We start from the raw sequence: 18875 nt of genomic DNA, 5'->3' as shown, positions 1-18875 counted from the left end.
TCCCACGCCATTCTGACTTAGAGCTACATTGTCATTTCTTCACTGTTGCTGGGAACTCCCTTCCGAATAGCACTAGTGGTGTACCTATGCCACATAGACTGCAGTGGTTCCAGAAGGCAGTTCACCGTCGCTTTCTCAAAGGCAATAAGGATGAGCATTAAAGATGCTGGCCTAGCTAGCAATGCACATATTCTGTGAAATATAAAGAAGAGAATCCATAATGAGCTTTTAAAATGAAACTGCATAAATATTGGTTAAAAATAATTTAAGAAAGGTATGGGCAAAGGGAAGTGGATTGAAACGAAATAGATAAATATTTTAGGGATCTAAGTACAAAGTTTCAAATGGCCTACTTCTACACTGTAAAATTCATTGGTTGAGTTAGAGCAAATTCTATTCTACAACAGATAATGATACTCTGAACAAATACTTCATAATCAATCATTGTGTTTTCTAGATTTTTTACCATTTCCAGAGAAACTGAAATCATAGAATCCCAACACTGCAGAAAGAGGCCACTCGGCCCATCAGGTCTGCACCGACTGTTCAAAAGAGCATCCCAACCTTGCCATATTCCTGATGCCCTGTTTAGCATGGCTAATCCATCCAACCTGCACATCTTTGGACTGTGGAAGTTACATTAAGTGTTAGGTTTTTAAAGTAACTGAACGAACACATTATTTTCGGTCAAAATAATAACTTGTGCATGAGTGATTTCTCTAAAGGAAAAAGCTTACTATCTCAGCAATCAACTAAAACAACTGTCTGTTTGAAGTCACTGGTCACAGACATTCAGCAGTGCTGACGAACAGAAGCAATCTCCATCAGTTGTGAACACAGAGATAAAAGAGAATAGAATAAGAATGGAAAGAAGATTCGGATGAATACTTCAATCAGGCATGCGACAGGAGAAGTCCAGTGAGTAGTCACAAGGAAATTCTTTGTGGATGGGCAGTCCTGCCAGAAAGCCTGCATACTGGCTCAAAATCCTCCCAAGCATCATTGTGAGTGTACCCAGACCACCTGGACTATAGTGGCTCAAGAAGGCAGCTCGCCACAATCTTCTCGAGCCCAATTGGGGATGAGCAATGAACGGTAGCCTTGTGTTGAAGTAGTGGCCTACCTCATTTGCACAGTTATGGACTCAACCAAGCCTGGATAGCCTCCCGTCATCTTTCTCCTCCTGCCTGGTCACTGTGTTACTGTGGCATGGGCTGGGCTCTCAGCATGGGCAGGTTTTTCAAGCTGTCAGGAATTTCGACATCTGCTTTGCCAAATACTGCAGGGCTCCAACCAGAGTGGTCCAGTTAGCGGAAATGTTGCTTCTAAGTCTGCTAGATCACACTTCTTGTGGCAGCATGACTTTTACTGCAATTGTGCTGCCCACTTGTAGGTAGTTTAAGCCGTAATGATTTGCATGTTCATTATGCATCAGTTGCACAAACAGCTGGACGTTGGGGAAGTGGGACTTTTTACCGTTAACAGTACGTCCTAGAGGTAAGTTGCAGAACCCATATGCAGTCAGTGGCTGCACGACAGGTAAATCTGTATTCCTCAAGGAAGAAATTAGAAATTGGCGACCCATTGAATGTGGATTGTAAAATTCTGGCCAACGTCATCGCCAACTGGGTCAAGTCTGCTCTGGGGTCAGTGATCCATCCTGATCAAACCTGTGCTGTACCCGGCAGGAAGATCTCTGACAGCCTCGCGCTACTCAGGGATACGATCGCCTACGTGCAGGACAGGCAGGTGGATCCGTGCCTCATCAGCCTAGACCAGGAGAAGGCGTTTGACAGAATATCGCACAGCTACATGATGGATGTACCCTCCAAAATGGGCTTTGGGGAGGGAATCCGCAATTGGATCCGGCTGCTCTACACAGACATCAGTCACGCAGTTTCAGTCAATGAGTGGGAATCAGATAGCTTCCAAATCAGGTCTGGAGTCAGACAGGGCTGCCCTCTCTCCTCCGTCCTTTTTGAGTGTTGCATTGAACCCTTTGCCGAGGCCCTCAGAAGCGACCCAGGCATCAAAGGGGTGACAATCCCAGACAGCGGAGGCATGCAGGTCAAAGCCTCCCTGTACATGGATGACGTGGCTGTCTTCTGCTCGGACCCCTCGTCTGTTCGCAGGCTCCTCCAGGTCTGTGAGCAGTTCGAGCTGGCCTCGGGAGCCAAAGTCAACCAGGGCAAGAGCGAGGCCGTGTTCTTTGGGAACTGGGCCGACAAATCCTTTGTCCCCTTCTCCGTCAGGGCAGATTACCTGAAGGTGCTGGGGATATGGTTTGGAGCAGCAGGGACATGCGCCAAAAACTGGGATGAGCGCATCGTGAAAGCCAGGCAGAAACTGGGCTTGTGGGAGCAACGCTCGCTCTCCATAACAGGGAAAAACCTGGTGACCCGGTGCAAGGTGCTGTCCGTGTTGTTGTACGTGGCGCAGTTGTGGCCTATCCCCAAATCCTGCGCTGCAGCAGTGACGTGGGCCATCTTAAAGTTTATCTGGAGATCAAAGATGGATCGCGTCCGGAGGGAAGTGATGCACAAATCTCCAGAGAACAGAGGGAAAAACATTCCCAACGCTGCCCTCATCCTGATGGCCACCTTTGTGTGCGGCTGCATCAAGCTGTGCGTAGATCCTGGGTACACTAACAGCAAGTGCCACTACTTTTTGAGGTTCTACCTGTCCCAAGTGTTGCAGGGAACGGGTCTGGCCACACTGCTGTGGAACGCTCTGAGTAGTTGGACTGTATCGCAGCACCTGTCCCTTGTGGAGAAATTGTTCCGCAAACACACCATTGACCACGTGGCGATTAAGCAGTGGTCAGCGCGTAACGTCCTTGGGGCCTTGAGAGAAAAGGAGATGGTGGATCCTGTTGGATGGTTCCCTGAGCAGACTGTCAGTGTCATCTGGCAGAACGCCTCATCACCAGAACTCACAAACAAGCACCAAGATCTGGCTTGGCTGGTGGTGAGAAGGGCACTCCCTGTCAGATTCTTTATGCACGCTCGAGGTCTCAACAGCACCACACGCTGCCCTCGAAGCGGCTGCAGGGCTGATGAGACAGTCACACACCTCCTTGTGGAATGTGCCTTTGCAAAGAAGGTCTGGAGTGAGATGCAGTGGTATTTGTTGAGGCTCGTCCCGAGCAGCTGGGTGACACGGGACTCTGTGCTCTACGGGCTGTTTCCGGGGACGCACACCAAGACAAATATCAACTGCTGCTGGAAGGTCATCAACTCGGTGAAGGAAGCACTTTGGTGTGCCTGAAACTTGCTGATCTTCCAGTTGAAAGAACTGTCCTCGACCGAGTGTTGCAGACTGGCACATTCCAAGGTCCAGGACTACGTACTGAGGGACGGGCTGAAGCTTGGGGCAGCTGCTGCAAAGGCACAATGGGGAAAGGCCACACTGTAAGGCCTTTTAACAGAGGCAAACCGAGGGCCCAGGAACTGCAGAATACCCTCGACCTGCATAACTGTGTGCCAATCTGAGCAAACACGGTACTTTATTGAAGCATGTATATTGTTTTAAGAATTGAAATGTTATGACTGTAATTTGTATAGAACTGTAAAAATGTTCTAATTCTGCACTTCTTGTAATTCAAAGATGTAGATTTGCAATGGTTTATTTGAGATTTTTATGAATAAAGTATATTTTTGGGAAAAAAAAATCTGAATTCCTCACTCTGCCTTTTTCTCTCTGTCATGAGAGATGGACATACAAGTAGTCGTCTTTCAACCAAGAGTATCAGTGATTTCCCCTTCTGTGATAGTGGATGGGTGTGATATTATGCCTTTGAGAAATATTACCACATCATATTTCTTGTGAGAGGTATGTTCAGCTGTTTGCAGGGTGCCAATTTGTCTGCAAAACAAGTAGCTCACATGCTGAGAATGCAGGTGACTAATTGATTTTAGATAGAAATGTGTTTTCATCTGAGTCAATGCATTTTTGTTCATTTGGTTTTCCTCCTGTGATTACAGAGTAGGATTTTGATTCGGTTGATTGACAAAGTCAAAGACAAAGCTTATGAAGAGAGATTGAATAGGCTGGGCCTGTACACATTAGAGTTTAGAAGACTGAGGGGGAATCTTAATAGAAACTTACAAGATAATGAAAGGGCTAGCTAGGGTAGAGGTAGAGAGATTCTTTCCGCTTAGAAAGGAAAACAGAACCAGAGGGCACAGCCTCAAAATAAGGTGGGGGAGGGCAGTTTAGAACAGAGTTGAGGAGGAACTTCTTCACTCAAAGTGTGGTGAATCTCTGGAATTCTCTGCCCGTTGATGTGGTGGAGGCTACCTCGTTGAATATATTTAAGTCACGGGTAGATAGATTTCTGACAGACAAGGGAATTAAGGGTTATGGGGAGAAAGTGGGAAAGCGGAACTGATTCACTTCAGATCAGCCGTGAACTTAATGGCAGGGCAGGCTCGAAGGGCTAGATGGCCTACTCCTGCTCCTATTTCTTATGTTCTTAGAGTCATGTGCTGAAGGGGAGTAGCTAAGCTTACAGGTAAAAGCAGGCAGTTGCCAGGTTTTGAAAGAAGCTCTCTCTCTCTCTCTCTCTCTCTCTCTCTCTCTCGACGCTGCTATTTGGGATCTGCCAGGAGAAAGTGGTCTCTCTGTCTCTTTCTCTCTCCAGAGATGTTCTGGACGCATGCGAACAGGCAGCCCAAGTCCAAACACATAAGCCCTGTGTGCTTCTAACTGCTTATGAAGAGGTGTTTAAGTCTGTAAGAAGAATATTGCCCCAATTGGAACTAATAGAGTTAGGGTGGCAGTTAAGAGTTGTGTTGTGCCATGTTTAATTACTTAAATTGGTAAAAGTTAAGCCAATTCATTTGTTCAGTGTTTGTCTTGATAAAACTTCCTAGTGTGTCAATGGAATCAAACCTGGAGTGAACCACCTTATCTTCACATGAATAGCAAAATAGAAAAACTGTGTATTCTAGTCAAGCTTCATAACATACTTTGGGGTTTCTGATCTAGTATCTTAACATTGGCAAACTGCAAAATGTTATAACTATATCATGCTCTACACTGGAAGGAACCAGACTTAAAAGTTCATTGATATGGTCACTTTCACATCCACTGGCAATATGGTTCACAGCCTGCCCAGAGATTATAGTAGTGACTGCCACAGGTGACAAATTTTAGCGACCTTTCCTGAGAACTGTGCAGATTGTGGCCAGCACCTAACATGGAATTAATACACATTATCATCAAATGTTATGTGTGAGGTTCTTTGATTTCACCCCTGAGCACCCAACTGCAAACAACATTGGAGAATTCAACCAAAACTCCATTCACTTCAGTGGCTCCAGAAAATCCCAATCAGGAATGAGGTTGGTTATTTTTGGCGCTTTATGTCTAATGTCGTCTGCCTGCTAAACTCCGTTGAAAGGCATGCATTTATCACATCATTTGGCAATAACAGCCATTTGACATTTAGCAAGTTTCCACTAGTCCCCATAAGGAGAATGATGGATTCACCTCGGTGCAGTGCTGTTGACTGAAGGAAGAACATTAGACAGAAATAAGAGAACCTTCCGCTCTTTAGTGTCTGGATGAACCACTGGAACAGTAAAGCGAGGCCATGGTCTGAGGTCTGGTCTGAACGACTTGTGTCTTCAGAAGCATCTCATTCACTCAGTACCAAGTCTGGAGCGTCGACTACATGCCCATGTCCTGGAATAACACTTGAGCCTATAGCTTTTCATTTAAGGGCAAGAGCGTTACAACAATTGTACATCGTTTGTACAATTATTTGTCAAACCTGCAGAAGAATGGAGGAGGGTGGGGAGGCCATTTTGGCCCAGATATTGATAGGGATTGTCACGGGCAGGACGAGAAAGGCTCTCCAGATTTTCCCGTCCCGCCCGTGAGGGTGCCTGCCGGTGTTGGGGTGGGAAAATCCCGGCCAGTGAATCTGTGAAAGCAAGCGTTCGGGTTTTATTCTGATATAATTGACCACGTGATTCCTTTCCTCTTCATTCTCTCATTAGTTGGACGGCCTTTACCGCTGTGTTTGACTTTGACACGGATATTCACCCCAGTGCCATTGCTGAAGCCATTGCCAGGGAGAAGTGGACCAAAAAGTTCTTTGAAAACCTGAAAGGGTGAGTAGAGGTGGTTTCACATTAAAAAAGGTTTTTACATGGATGAGCAGTCCAGCTCCTTTTTAAGTGTATAAGAACCTATGGCAGTGAGGTGATTATTATCCCTTATTTCTACCATTGTTTCTGCAGCAGGCGACGGTGCAGAGGGACCTCGGGGTCCTTGTGCATGAGTCGCAAAAACCCAGCCTGCAGGTGCAGCAGGTGATCAAGAAGGCAAATGGGATGCTGGCCTTTATCGCAAGGGGGATTGAATATAAAAGTAGGGAAGTCTTGCTGCAACTGTACAGGGCACTGGTGAGGCCGCAGCTGGAGTACTGTGTGCAGTTTTGGTTGCCGCACTTGCGCAAGGATATTTTGGCCTTGGAGGGAGTGCAGAGGAGGTTCACTCGGCTGATACCGGAGTTGAGGCGGTTGAACTATGAAGAGAGGCTGAATAGACTGGGCTTGTACTCGTTGGAGTTTAGAAGGATGAGGGGGGATCTTGTAGAGACGTACAAGATGAAGAAGGGTGTGGATAGGGTAGAGGTAGAGAGATTCTTTCTGCTCAGAAAGGACAGCAGGACTAGAGGGCACAGCCTCAAGATAACGGGGTGGGGGGGCAGTTTAGAACAGAGTTGAGGAGGAACTTCTTCACTCAAAGGGTGGTGAATCTCTGGAATTCTCTGCCCGTTGAAGTGGTGGAGGCTGCCTTGCTAAATTTATTTAAGATGTGGGCAGATAGGTTTTTGGTAGGCAAGGGGATTAAGGGTTATGGGGAGAGGGCGGGAATGTGGAACTGAGACACGACAGATCAGCCATGATCTTATTGAATGGTGGGGCAGACTCGAGGGGCTAGATGGCCTACTCCTGCTCCTATTTCTTATGTTCTTATGTTCTAAAACATTCCGCTGTTCAGGGAAATGAATGGGGCTGGTGTCTCATAGCACATCCATGACTCATCACCTAGTGCAGTATAATGTGTAATGAATGTTTAGACAATAGAGTCATTTAGATAACAGAGTCAGACACCAAATCAAGGATTCTGGAAATGAAGGGGGGGATTTTCCAGCAGTGTGTTCCCCAGCAGTGAGGCGGCTCTACACTGGCTGCCAGTGGGATCTTCTAGTGTCTATGGCATTTTGCGAGTCTTGCCTGTCCCACTGCCAGGGAACCCATCGCAATGGCCCATCTTTGGCATGATCGTAAGATCCCACTGGCAGGAAGGGGTGGAAAATCCTGCCCAGAGTTGGCTGCTCGAAGCAATAAAAAATTGTGCATTATTTGTGTCCTGTCACAAGATGGTATGAATGCTTTCTATATTCTTAATTTGCAGAGTATGACAGAGATCTTTCCAAAGCTTGTTTTTCTTTCTAGCAATCCCCTACTTATTCTGAGTAATCAAATGGTTTATTACTTTCAAGGAAGCAAGGGTGTTGGGCTGTGATTGTTGGTAACACAACACACTGGACTAGGTAGCAACAAGTTAAGAAACAGAAAATGATGAAATGAACAGCTTTAGAAGAGGCACAATAATTGTCCGGCTTTTTCTAATTCATTTGTGGGACATGGGTGTCCATTCCTTGTTGCCCTTGTTCAGGGGGCAGTTGAGAATCAACCACGTTGCAGTGAACCTAGAGTTACATGTAGGCCAGACCAGGTAAGGATGGCAGATTTCCTTCCCTAAAGAACATTTGTGAACCAGATGGGTTTTTCGATAATGGTTTCATGCTCATCAATAGATTCTTAATTCCAGATAGTTTTATTGATTGCAAGTTCCACCATCTGCTGTGGTGAGATACGTACCTGGGTTTAGGTGGATTGGCCATACTAAGTTGGCCCTTCGTGTCAGGTGGATTAGCAGAGTAAATGAGTGGGGTAACGGAAATAGGGCCTGGGTGGGATTGTGGTCAGTACAAGCTTGATGGGCCAAATGGCTCCTTTTGTACTGCAGGGTTTCTCTGGAACAGGATAAAATACTATCCGTTATACTACCCACAATAGTGGAAACAAAATGCTCATTTAAAGAGATACAAATATCAAGCAGTTAGTTTGGACATAAGTAGAGGTCAAGTTATTAATTATGATGCTTTAAAGTGAGAGGAATGAGGTTTCCTGGAACAAGGTTTCATGCAATTTGGAACCCTGTCCTTTTCAGCTTGGATGTCACTAGTGGGTTTATGTTTAGGATAGAACAACACATTGATTGCTGAGAAGAATGTGGGATTTTACTGGAATCTGTCCTGCTCAACAAGGCTATTTACAAGGCTGTAAATAGATGGGAGCCATTCTCAGATAAAAAGTTTTAACATTGCGAATGTTAATTGTACTTTCAAATAAAGTTAAGTGGTTAGAGAGTTACAACGCCATACGTCTAACCACAGCATGTTTGGAAAATGGTCAAGCTGTTTGTCTGAGTGTACATGTCTTGCTATTTCACAATCTTGGGGAGTTTTTCTTCAATTTTTGGCTGCCTTGTTCCTCTTCTGTCACAGAACTGCTTTGTCTGGCAGTGAAGGTAATGAATGCCTGTCATCAGTTGAATGTGAGTGGTTTAAAATTCAGCAAAATAAGCAACCCGGTAGTAAAGTCATAATGGTTCGCAACATTTGGAAAATTATGTCAATTTACCCCCTTTCCAAAATTCTTCTGAATTGTTTTTTTTGAGTAATATCCCCAAATCTTTTATTAAAGTAGTCTTTTGCCATTTATTACATCAAAAACCGTTTATAATTCTGAAAGTCTCCAGGGCAACTGCCACGAGAATCGGGCTGGGTGACAGGTAGACCATGGAAAGCTCCATTGACCTCGACTGGGATTTTCCGGTTTTGTGGCGTGCTAGGCCGGAAAATCCCAACCTTTGGATTTAGGGATGGAGATATGGAGATTTTTGAAAGTGAGAAGACCACAAGAAGCACTAATGAATAGAGTAATCGTACAGAGAAAGAGCAAATGTAAAAGTAGAAATCTGATGCCCGTCAGAGCAATGATATCAGAGACAGGGAAAGATAGAAATGAAAATATGCTAAAAGTAAATCAGTGAAAAGTTATCAGAGAGGTTCAGGAAAGTTTCCCTTCCTTAAGAACAGAAAAAGTAAGCTCTCGGATCTTATTGGCTTGCTGCGCCGATCAATTGGGGGTTGGGGGTGGCATGAGAGGGTTGGGGGGTGGCAACGGGGGAGGGGGGTGTTGCAATCGGCCGGGATGTAGATTGTGGGGGGTGGGTAAGTGATGTCCAGAGGGGTGGAGGAGTGGCGGGGGGAGGAGGAGTGACAGTATACTGGGAGATTGGGGCGTAAAGCTACCATTTACTCATCCGTTCGTTACTTAGAAGGTTTTTGAGAAAATTCCACCTGAGATGTTTAAAATAGCAGTTGGCCCTGAGGATGCCAATGCAGGCTGATGTGCATCTTTGAAGAAGGACTCTGTGGCTTCAGGCAGGTCTCAGAAGAGCAATGTAAAATGAAAGTCTGTGAGAAGACAGTGGGACATGCTGGTGTTTGCCCTGAGCGCTTTTATTCTACCCAGCCTGTATTGTGTTAAGCAGGCAGGGTTAAGATGCCCCTGTTGTCTGTAATATGAGATATTAAACTGAGGCCCAGTCAGCTTTTGGGATGGACAAGACATTATTGAGTGAAGTAAAGTGTCATGGCCGAGGAATCCTTCAAACAATACCCGCAACAAGCACTGCAGCTCCCGGCAGCATGAGATGGTCATTCTACGTAGGTACAGAATAAGAAGTCTCACAACAGCAGGTTAAAATCCAACCAGCCTATTTGATAGTAAACCCACAAGCTTTTGGAAACGCAGTTCCTTCATCAGGTGTGTGGAAAGTTCCAGACAGAGCTTCCCACACCTGACAAAGGAACAACGTTTCCGAAAGCTTGTGGGTTTACTATCAAATAAACTGGTTGGACTTTAACCTGGTGTTGTGAGACTTCTTACTGTGTTTATCCCAGCCCAGTGCTGGCATCTCCACATCATAGGTGCAGAATGCCAGTGACATCAATTCACTGTGTTTTAAGGTTCATTTATTAGCATCACAAGTAGCCTTACATTAACACTGCGATGAAGTTACTATGAAAATCCCCTAGTCGCCACACTCCGGCTCCTGTTCGTGTACACTGAGGTAGAATTTAGCACGGCCAATGCACCTAAGCAGCATGTCTTTTGGACTGTGGGAGGAAACCCACACAGACACAGGGAGAACATGCAGACTCTGAACAGACAGTGATCCAAGCCGGGAATTGAACCCAGGCCCTGGGCGCTTTGATGCTGCGTGCAAACACTGTGCCACCATGCCACCCCAGCCCAGCAGTACACCTCCGCACAAGCGTGAAAAGCTTTTAAGTCCATACGGACACATTGCCTGCAAAGAACATGGTTGGAAGTTTAGGTTTAGCCTGAAAAACAATAAGACTGTATATTAATTAATCAGGAACATATCCTTCTAAATTCTAATGTTGAGTCAGGAAGGCCAATAGTAATAGATCGCCCTGGCATGCAGTGCACATCTCTTGCTCATGTGTCAAATTGTTGAGTATGCCAGAGAGGATGGGCTCGACCCCAATCTCTCTTGGTTAAAACTCAGCTCCTGCTCACACAGAAATTGCATGAAGTTACAAGAATCCAAATCAAGCAATAATGACAGATGGAAGACTTTGAAGATTGTTTGGCTGATCAAGAACCTTTAAAATAATATGTGAAACAGCTCTTATTTCATGACTAGACTTCAATCCTGTCATTTAATTTTGTGCTTAAATTGCATTTTCATGAAATTGTGTACCTTGTTTTAAAGAAAAGGGGATGGCTTTGGCTCTTGTCTAAATAGGGCGATAGCATATCTGTGATTGGTCCTGGCCAATGCCGATGGCATCACTTGCTATGGCGTTAGGGAGCAGCAGAATTGACTGCACATACCCAGCGTACATTAGTGGCAAACCCAGTCTAACAAAAACTGGCTGGGCGTCGCGTTGGCACAGTGTTTAGCATTGCTGCTTCACAGCGCCAGGGAGCTGGTTTCAATTCTGGTCTCGGGTCACTGTCTGTTTGGAGTTTGCACATTCTCTCCTCGTGTCTGCGTGGGTTTCCTCCGGGTGCTCCAGTTTCCTCCCACAGTCCAAAGACTGTGGGGGTTAGGTTGATTGGCCATGCTAAATTAACTCAAGTGTCAGGGGGATTAACAGGGTAAATATAAGGGGTCACGGCAATAGGACCTGGGTGGGATTGTGGTCGATGCAGACTCAATGGGCCAAATGGCCTCCTTCTGCACTATAGGGAACCTATGATTCTAAATGCTGTGCAGTTACCAGTTTTCTAACAGTGCTGTCTACTTTCAATGACAAATTAAGCGACTAATTATAAGCTGGAATTTAACGATCGTTCTCATTGGATACTGTAACATGTTGCTTTTAGAAAGAGTACTGCAGATGTACTCATGGTCCCTCCAAATGCAGATTAGGAATGTATATTTTACAATGCTCATTTATCTGTTTCCTGTCTCTAAGGTACAATCAACAACAGATGCATTATGAGCAATGGGGCCAGTATGTTGGCGAGATTGAAATTGAAGGACGTGAAAGAACTGAGCTTCTTCGTGGAGTCAGAGACCATTCTTATGGTAACGAACATAGTTCTATTTCTTAGCAAATATGTGCATTTTCGATGTCATAGTGTACTTTCCCATTTTTGCGTTACAGCCTAATTTCCATTGACAGTGCTTGCTTGCAGCATACAAACATGCACGTATCATTAACATTTCAAACATGTGCTGCAAAATATTGCTTTGCTTCTTTGTTGGAATTAGCACTACAAGAGCTTAGAACTGCAAGAATGTCAGTCAGGATGTTTTGCAGTCGCTTCTGATGGATCTACGTTTCTATGAGATGCCCTCCACCCTCCTCCCCCCAGTTCATCAGAAGCAGCTGGAAATATCCTGGCTGACATTCTTGCAGTTCTCAGCTTTTGTAGTGCAAGTTTCAATGAAGTAGCAAAGCATAAGGATTGCATAGAAACTTATAAAATTCTAACAGGACCAGACAGGGTAGTTGCAGGGAGGATGTTCACAATGTCCAGAACCAGGGGTCACAGTATGAGGATTCAGGGTAGACCGTTTAGAATGAAGGTGAGGAGACATTTCTTCACCCAAAGAGTGGTGAGCCTGTGGAATTCATTACCGCAGGAAGTAGTTGATCCCAGAACATTGAATGTACTCGTGAGACGGCTGGATATAGCACTTGGGGCGAATAGAATCAAAGGTTATGGGGAAAAAGCGAGACGAGTTGGATGATCAGCCATGACACAATGAATGGCAGAGCGGGCTTGACGGGCCAAATGGCCTCCTACTCCTATCTTCTTTGTTTCTATGATCCGTGCGGTTCCCGGGACATCCAGGGTGCATGGTGCAGGTGTGAGATGTGTTTTGTTTTATTCATTCGTGGGACGTGGGTGTCTCTGGCTGGCCAGCATTTATTGCCCATCCCTAGTTGCCCTTGAGAGGGTGGTGGTGAGCTGCCTTCTTGAATCATTGCAGTCCAAGTGCTCTGGGTTCACCCACAATGCTGTTAGGGAGGGAATTCCACAATTTTGACCCAGTGACTGCGAAGGAAGGGCTGAAAAGGCAGCATCTTCAAAGCGACCGTATGGTGCCTCTCTTGGATAGCGGACATTGAATTACCCCACACACAGTGCATCTAGCCTGCACTAGAAACATCCAGAGTGAGGGGAACATGACAACAAATGACCTCTGCAGCTGAACTAGTGTATCATGTGCCAATATGAATGTCACAGGTCTTGTTAACACCCTCTTTAGATCATTTTTCAGCCGCAGGGGAAACTCTTCCACTGCCCCCACACCACTCTTGTTACTTGAAGAGCCAACCATCTAACTTTCACATGAGGTTCTTTGACTTTCTCCATCTGCTACAGACTTAATGGAAATATTGTCCCATGTCTTCCGGTACTGGGGCTATCCAAAGTGGGAGGCCTGTCAGGAGAGTATCATCAACATTAATGGGGACTATCATTTCAGTTCCTCCTGGGTTGCAACAGTCAGCAGAGCACTAACATGTGAGGAAGAGAGGAAGGAGGATTTTCAGTGGAAGGTCCTACCCATCAAAGGTACCTGCCATCATTGGTCACCTGGAAGCACCAGAAGCTGGCACTTGGTTACACAGAATATCAGCACAACACATTACTCCCAGCTGTAAGGATGCCAGATTTCCTTCCCTAACAAACATTAGTGAATCTGATGGGTTTTTATGATAATCGACAATAATTTCATGGTTATCATAATCTGATGGGTTTTTATGATAATCGACAATAATTTCATGGTTATCATTAGGCTTTTAGTTCCAGATTTTTAAAAATTGAATTCAAAGATCATCATCTGCCACGGTAGGATTCAAACTAGCTGAAAGCTAGCACGAGGGGGCATTGCTTTAAATTAAGGGGTGGTAGTTATAGGACGGATGTCAAAGGTAGGTTCTTTACCCAGAGGGTGGTGAGGGATTGGAATGCCCTGCCTGCTGCAGTTGTAAATGCGCCTAGTTTGGGGGCGTTTAAGAGATCCGTGGATAGGTTTATGGATGGAAAGGGTTTAGGTTAGAGGGTCAGTGCTTTTTAATTGGTCGGCGCAACATCGTGGGCCGAAGGGCCTGTTCGGCGCTGTAATGTTCTATGTTCTAAACCTGGGTCCCCAGATCTTGCATGGAGTCTCTGGATTGCTAATTCAGGGACAATGTCACTATGGCACTGCCTCCCCAAAATATCCCTTCTGAATAGCTAGATGTATGAGAGAGGTGAGTGTGAGGCTGAATGGGTCCCAATTATTGACGGGTGGTTGACGGACATGTGGAGCAATGAACAACTCAAAAGGTTGTTGGAGCGGTGGTTATGGTTTGGCATTTGAAGGTGCATTCACTAACTTTGTCCAATTGTGTGGGATTATTGAACTTGCACATCTGTGCGAAGCTCGTACTCAAGATCCTGGGTGCTCTCTCCCTGGCTTGTTGCCTTTTTTAGTGTTCTTTATCTTCCTTCAAAGCCTTCTCTGCAGCAGCTCCTGTCACATAAATGTGGCTTCTTTCAGAGGAGTGGGCAGCTATTAAGTGATCGCCGTGCGTGGTGCTAGCCCTGCATGTTGCTGAGTGTACAGCCAGTCTGCAAGATGCATATGGAAATCATTACAGTGACCAGAGAGCATGAGGTTTGCATGCTGCTTGCTTCAAAGGGACAAGTGCATGGTAATTGTGTATCTTGCAAAAGATACAGAGAGTTGTGTATCTTGGAGAAAGGCGGCATGGTGGCACAATGATTAGCACTGCTGCCTCTCAGTGCCAGGGATCCGGGTTCAATTCTGGCCTTGGGTTGCTGTCTGTGCAGTCTGCACATTCTCCCTGTGTCTGCATGAATTTCCTCTGGGTGCTCATGTTTGGGTCCAAACATGTGCAAGTTAGGTCATTGGCCATGCTAAATTGCCCCTTAGTGTCAGGGGGACTAGCAAAGATAAATGGGGATAGGGCCTGCGTGGGATTGTGGTCGGTGCAGTCTCATTGGGCTGAATGGCCTCCTTCTGCACCGGAGGAATTCTATGATTCTTTGCAGATACTGAGGGACAGGTTATATACACATCTGAAAGAAAATGGACTAGTTAGAGACAGGCAGCATGGCTTTGTAAGGAAAGGTCATGTCTTACCAACTTGATTGAGTCTTTTGAAGAGGTCTGAAGGCCGAAAGACAGGTAAACAGGATGGTGAAAAAGGCATGTGACACTCTCACCTTTATCAATTGGAGTATAGATTACAAAAGCAGAGAGGTCATGATGGAGTTGTATAAAACTTTGGCGAGGCCACAGCTGGAGTACTGTGTGCAGTTCTGGTCGCCCCATTATAGGAAGGATGTGAACGTACTGGAGGAGGTGCAGAGGAGATTCACCAGGATGCTGCCTGGAATGGAACACTTGAGTTACGAAGAGAGGTTTGATAAGTTTGGGCTATTTTCGTTGGAGCAGAAAAGATTGAGGGACGACCTCATTGATGTATTCAAGGTTATGAGGGGCAATGGACAGGGTGGATAGGGAGCAGCTGTTCCCCCTAGTTGAAGGGTCAGTTACAAGAGGGCACAAGTTAAAAGTGAGGGATGAGAGGTTTAGGGGGATTTGAGGGAAAACTTTTTTTACCCACAGGATGGTAATGGTCTGGAATGCGTTGCCTGGGAGGGTGGTGGGGGCGGGTTGCCTCACATCCTTCAATAGAAACCTAGATGAATACTTAGCATACCAAGTGTTCAAGGCTATGGGCCAAGTGCTGTCAAGTGGGATTAGGTGGGCAGGTCAAGGCCTTTCATGCATCAGTGCGGACTCAATGGGCCAAAGAGCCTCTTCTGCACTGTGATCCTGAAGTGACAAAGATAGTTGATGATAAAAGGGCTGTGGATGTAGTTTGTATGGACTTTAGTTTGGCAGGATCCCACATGGTAGACTGGTATAAAAATTAAAATCGCATGGGATTCGGAGTGGACTAGCTAGATGGATACAGGACTGCCTTGGTTATACAAGGCAGAGAGCAGTGATGGAAGGGTTTTTTTCAAAATGGACATCTATAACTAGTGGTGTTCCACAGGGAAGAAAAGTGGAAATACAGGTGGCCAAAATGCTTAAGAAGGCATATAGCATGCTTGCCCTCGGCTGCGGTTTTGAGTATAAGATTTGGGAAATCATGTGGCAGCTATACAAAATGTTGGTTAGGCTACAATTGGAGTATTATGTGCTCTTCTGGTCACTACACTACCAGAAGGATGTGGAAGCTTCGGAGAGAGTTCAAAGAAGGTTCACCATGATCTTGCCTGGTCTCGAGTGTGTTGGCTACGAGGAGAGGTTGAATAAACTAGGATTGTTTTCACTGGAAGGACAGAGGCTGAGGGGAGACCTGATAGAGGTCTACAAAATTATGGGAGGCATAGACAGGTTGGATAGTCAGAGGCTTTTTCCTCAGGGTGGAAGTGTCAATTCAAAGGGCCACAGGTTCAAGGTGAGGGGGGGAATGTTCAGGGGAGATGTGCTGTGGGGGAAGTTTTTCACGCTGAGAATGGTGCATGCCTGCAACGCGCTGCCAGAGGAGGTGGCAGAAGCAGGCATGTTAGCAACATTTAAAAGGCACCTGGATGGGTACATGAATAGGGAGGGAATAGAGGGATAAGGACCGAGTAAGGGCAGAGGTTTTTTTTTAGTTTAGTTAGGGCATTATGTTTAGCCAAAGAACGGCCAAAGGGCATGTTCCTGTGCTGTACTTTTCTTCTTAATTCTGTCCGAAAAAACATTTTTAAGTTTATCAAATGATGGATTTTTTTCACTGTTCTGCTGAATTAGCAGAGTTTGCAGACTATTGGCAGTAAGTGGATTGGATATTTTTGTGGTTAGGATGCAAGGCCTGGGAATGTTGGCAGCTCTCTCTCTCTCTCAGGGCTGCATGCCTAATTTGCGTGTGTGAACAATCAGACTTGCATATCTTTGCATGCAGACTGGCACATTGTAAGGAGGATAATTATGAGCCGGGGGAATCATCTCGCACTGCCTCTACACATGCTGACCACCAAATCAGCTACTTCAAAGTAGCTTGTAAATACATTGCTGTAAAGTCTCCGGAGTAGTTCACAGAGCTTACAATAGTGATGGATGTTGGGGAGATGGGTGATAGAAAAAAATGTTTCTTGAAGAAAAGATGTAGATATGACTCGCCTGAAATTTAGTTATACAATTCTGGTAATTTTAAACGTGTATTAAATGTTCATACGTGTTCATGTTTTGCTATGTCTATTGTAACTGTCATTCACTCTCCTATAATAGCTTCAGATATTGAAGGCTGAAATCTAATGAGGCAGTAATGTTGTGTTTTAATGTCACGGTCAAGTGGTCCGAGTGATGAAAAATGTGCACAGTAACTGCAGTCAATCCATTTGTGATGGAACAGACAACAGTACAGCACAAGAACGGGTCCTTCGTCCCATGATGTTGTGCCGAACATGATGCCAAATTAAACTAACCCCTTTTTCCTGCCTTTGCTTCATATCCCTCTGTGTGTATTCATGCGCTTATCTAAAAGCCCCTTAAACACCTTCATCGTATCTGCCTGCACCACCACCCCTGGCAGCTCATTCTAGACACCCACCATTCTCTGCGCAAAAGACTTACATCTCCTTTACCAAATGCTTTTTCAGGTGTGGAAACCCACTCCAGATGATGTGAGCCATAAACTTACAGCAAAGTTGCATTTTTTTTTAAACAAAAAGCCACTGTGGTTTTAATGAAGTAAATTTAATATCATGTTTAATACTTTAATGATTGTAATTCAAATTGAAGGATCATATTGCATATAATTGCTTAACTTGCTGGACTGAGTGGCATACTACAACTGGAACCAGATTAAATCAAACTTTAAAAAATGTCAAAATTTAAAAGTTTGAAAGTTCCTCAAGGCTTCTATGTTATTCAAGAATCAACAGGATAATTGCACGCTTCCGAAATTCAAACCACAATCAAGTATGCACAAAACTCTTGGAAAGAACAATAAAAAGCTTTATAATTCAGTGCTTGCCACCCACCCAATGTTATCTGTAATATAACTGCAATATAATTGGTCAAACAAAATTGCATCTTGCCATTCCTTCATCTTCTTGATAAAAGTCTGACAAGTTGTGCTTCAAATTTTGATCAGTCAGTCAGTATGCGGTCTTGATTATGACGCTCCACCAATCAACTGAAGCTTCTACTGTAACTATCAGTCTTTGAGCACTTGTGACAGCAGAATGCAGAAAGACAGATTGACTGCTCTAGACCGAGAGAAACTGAGTCTTCTCTGCCCAAGACCGCAAGAAACCTCAAAGGGTTGTGAATGAAGCCCAGTCCATCACGTGAACCAGCCTCCCATCCACTGACTCTGTTTACACTTCCCGTGGCCTTGGAAAAGCAGCCAGCGTAATTAAAGACCTCAAGCGCACCCCGGACACACTCTCTTCCACCTTCTTCTGTCAGGAAAATGATAAAAAAGCCTGAGGTCACGTTCCCACCGACTCAAGGACAGCTTCTTCCCTGCTGCCGTCAGACTTTTGAATGGACCTACCTCGCACTAAGTTGATCTTTCTCGACACCTTAGCTGTGACTGTAACATTACATTCTGCACTCCCTACCTTCTCTATGAACGATATTCTTTGTCTGTACAACATGCAAGGATCAATACTTTCCACTGAACACATGTGACAATAATAAATCAATAAATAAATACAATCAAGGAGAAAACTGTCCTTGAGCAATAAGAAACTTTGATAAACGTCCAATTATTTGACTTTGTGACATAAATATACAGAAACTTATGAACAGGAAAAAACTCACTGGTCTATCCAGCCTGTTTAATATAATTGGGATACTTTATCTACTACACACAATCCCCACCTCACTGTGTAACTCCCCACTGGGAGAGGCAAAATTTTAACCAAGAGCGATTGATAGGGTGGAATTTTCTAGCCCCACCCCACGACCTCCACCTTTCCCCTTCCTCATCACCACCACGCACAACTGGTTTTCCCACAGCAGAGTGGCTTGTCACTGGCCTGCAGTGGGATCATCCAGTCCCACTGAAGTTAATGGCTAATTACATGGCTTGCCCGTCTCAGTGCTAGGGAATCCACAACGGGGACTTACCTCAGCGGGACCAGATGATCCTGCCAGTGGAAATGGCTGGAAAATTCTGTCCACACTTTTAATGGAACACTCAAGGGATTTTTACA

At 45.0% G+C, this 18875-nt stretch overlaps 1 protein-coding gene across 1 annotated transcript in view; it reads left to right on the top strand.

Moving 5' to 3' along the window:
• LOC145341794 (rifampicin phosphotransferase-like) overlaps positions 1–18875 on the top strand; it is a 175706-nt gene that overhangs the window by 44289 nt on the left and 112542 nt on the right. Inside the window, exons 5-6 of the mRNA XM_080186727.1 lie at positions 6006–6119; positions 11603–11715. Of these exons, the coding sequence (XP_080042853.1) occupies positions 6006–6119; positions 11603–11715 (227 nt within the window). The remainder of the gene's footprint in view (positions 1–6005; positions 6120–11602; positions 11716–18875) is intronic.

Source organism: Carcharhinus amblyrhynchos, chromosome 4, assembly GCF_965287045.1.
Source record: "Carcharhinus amblyrhynchos chromosome 4, sCarAmb.v2.hapA, whole genome shotgun sequence".
Classification (NCBI taxonomy): domain Eukaryota; kingdom Metazoa; phylum Chordata; class Chondrichthyes; order Carcharhiniformes; family Carcharhinidae; genus Carcharhinus; species Carcharhinus amblyrhynchos.
Note: the sequence above shows the minus strand (reverse complement) of the source record. Positions and strands in the feature narration are given on the sequence as shown.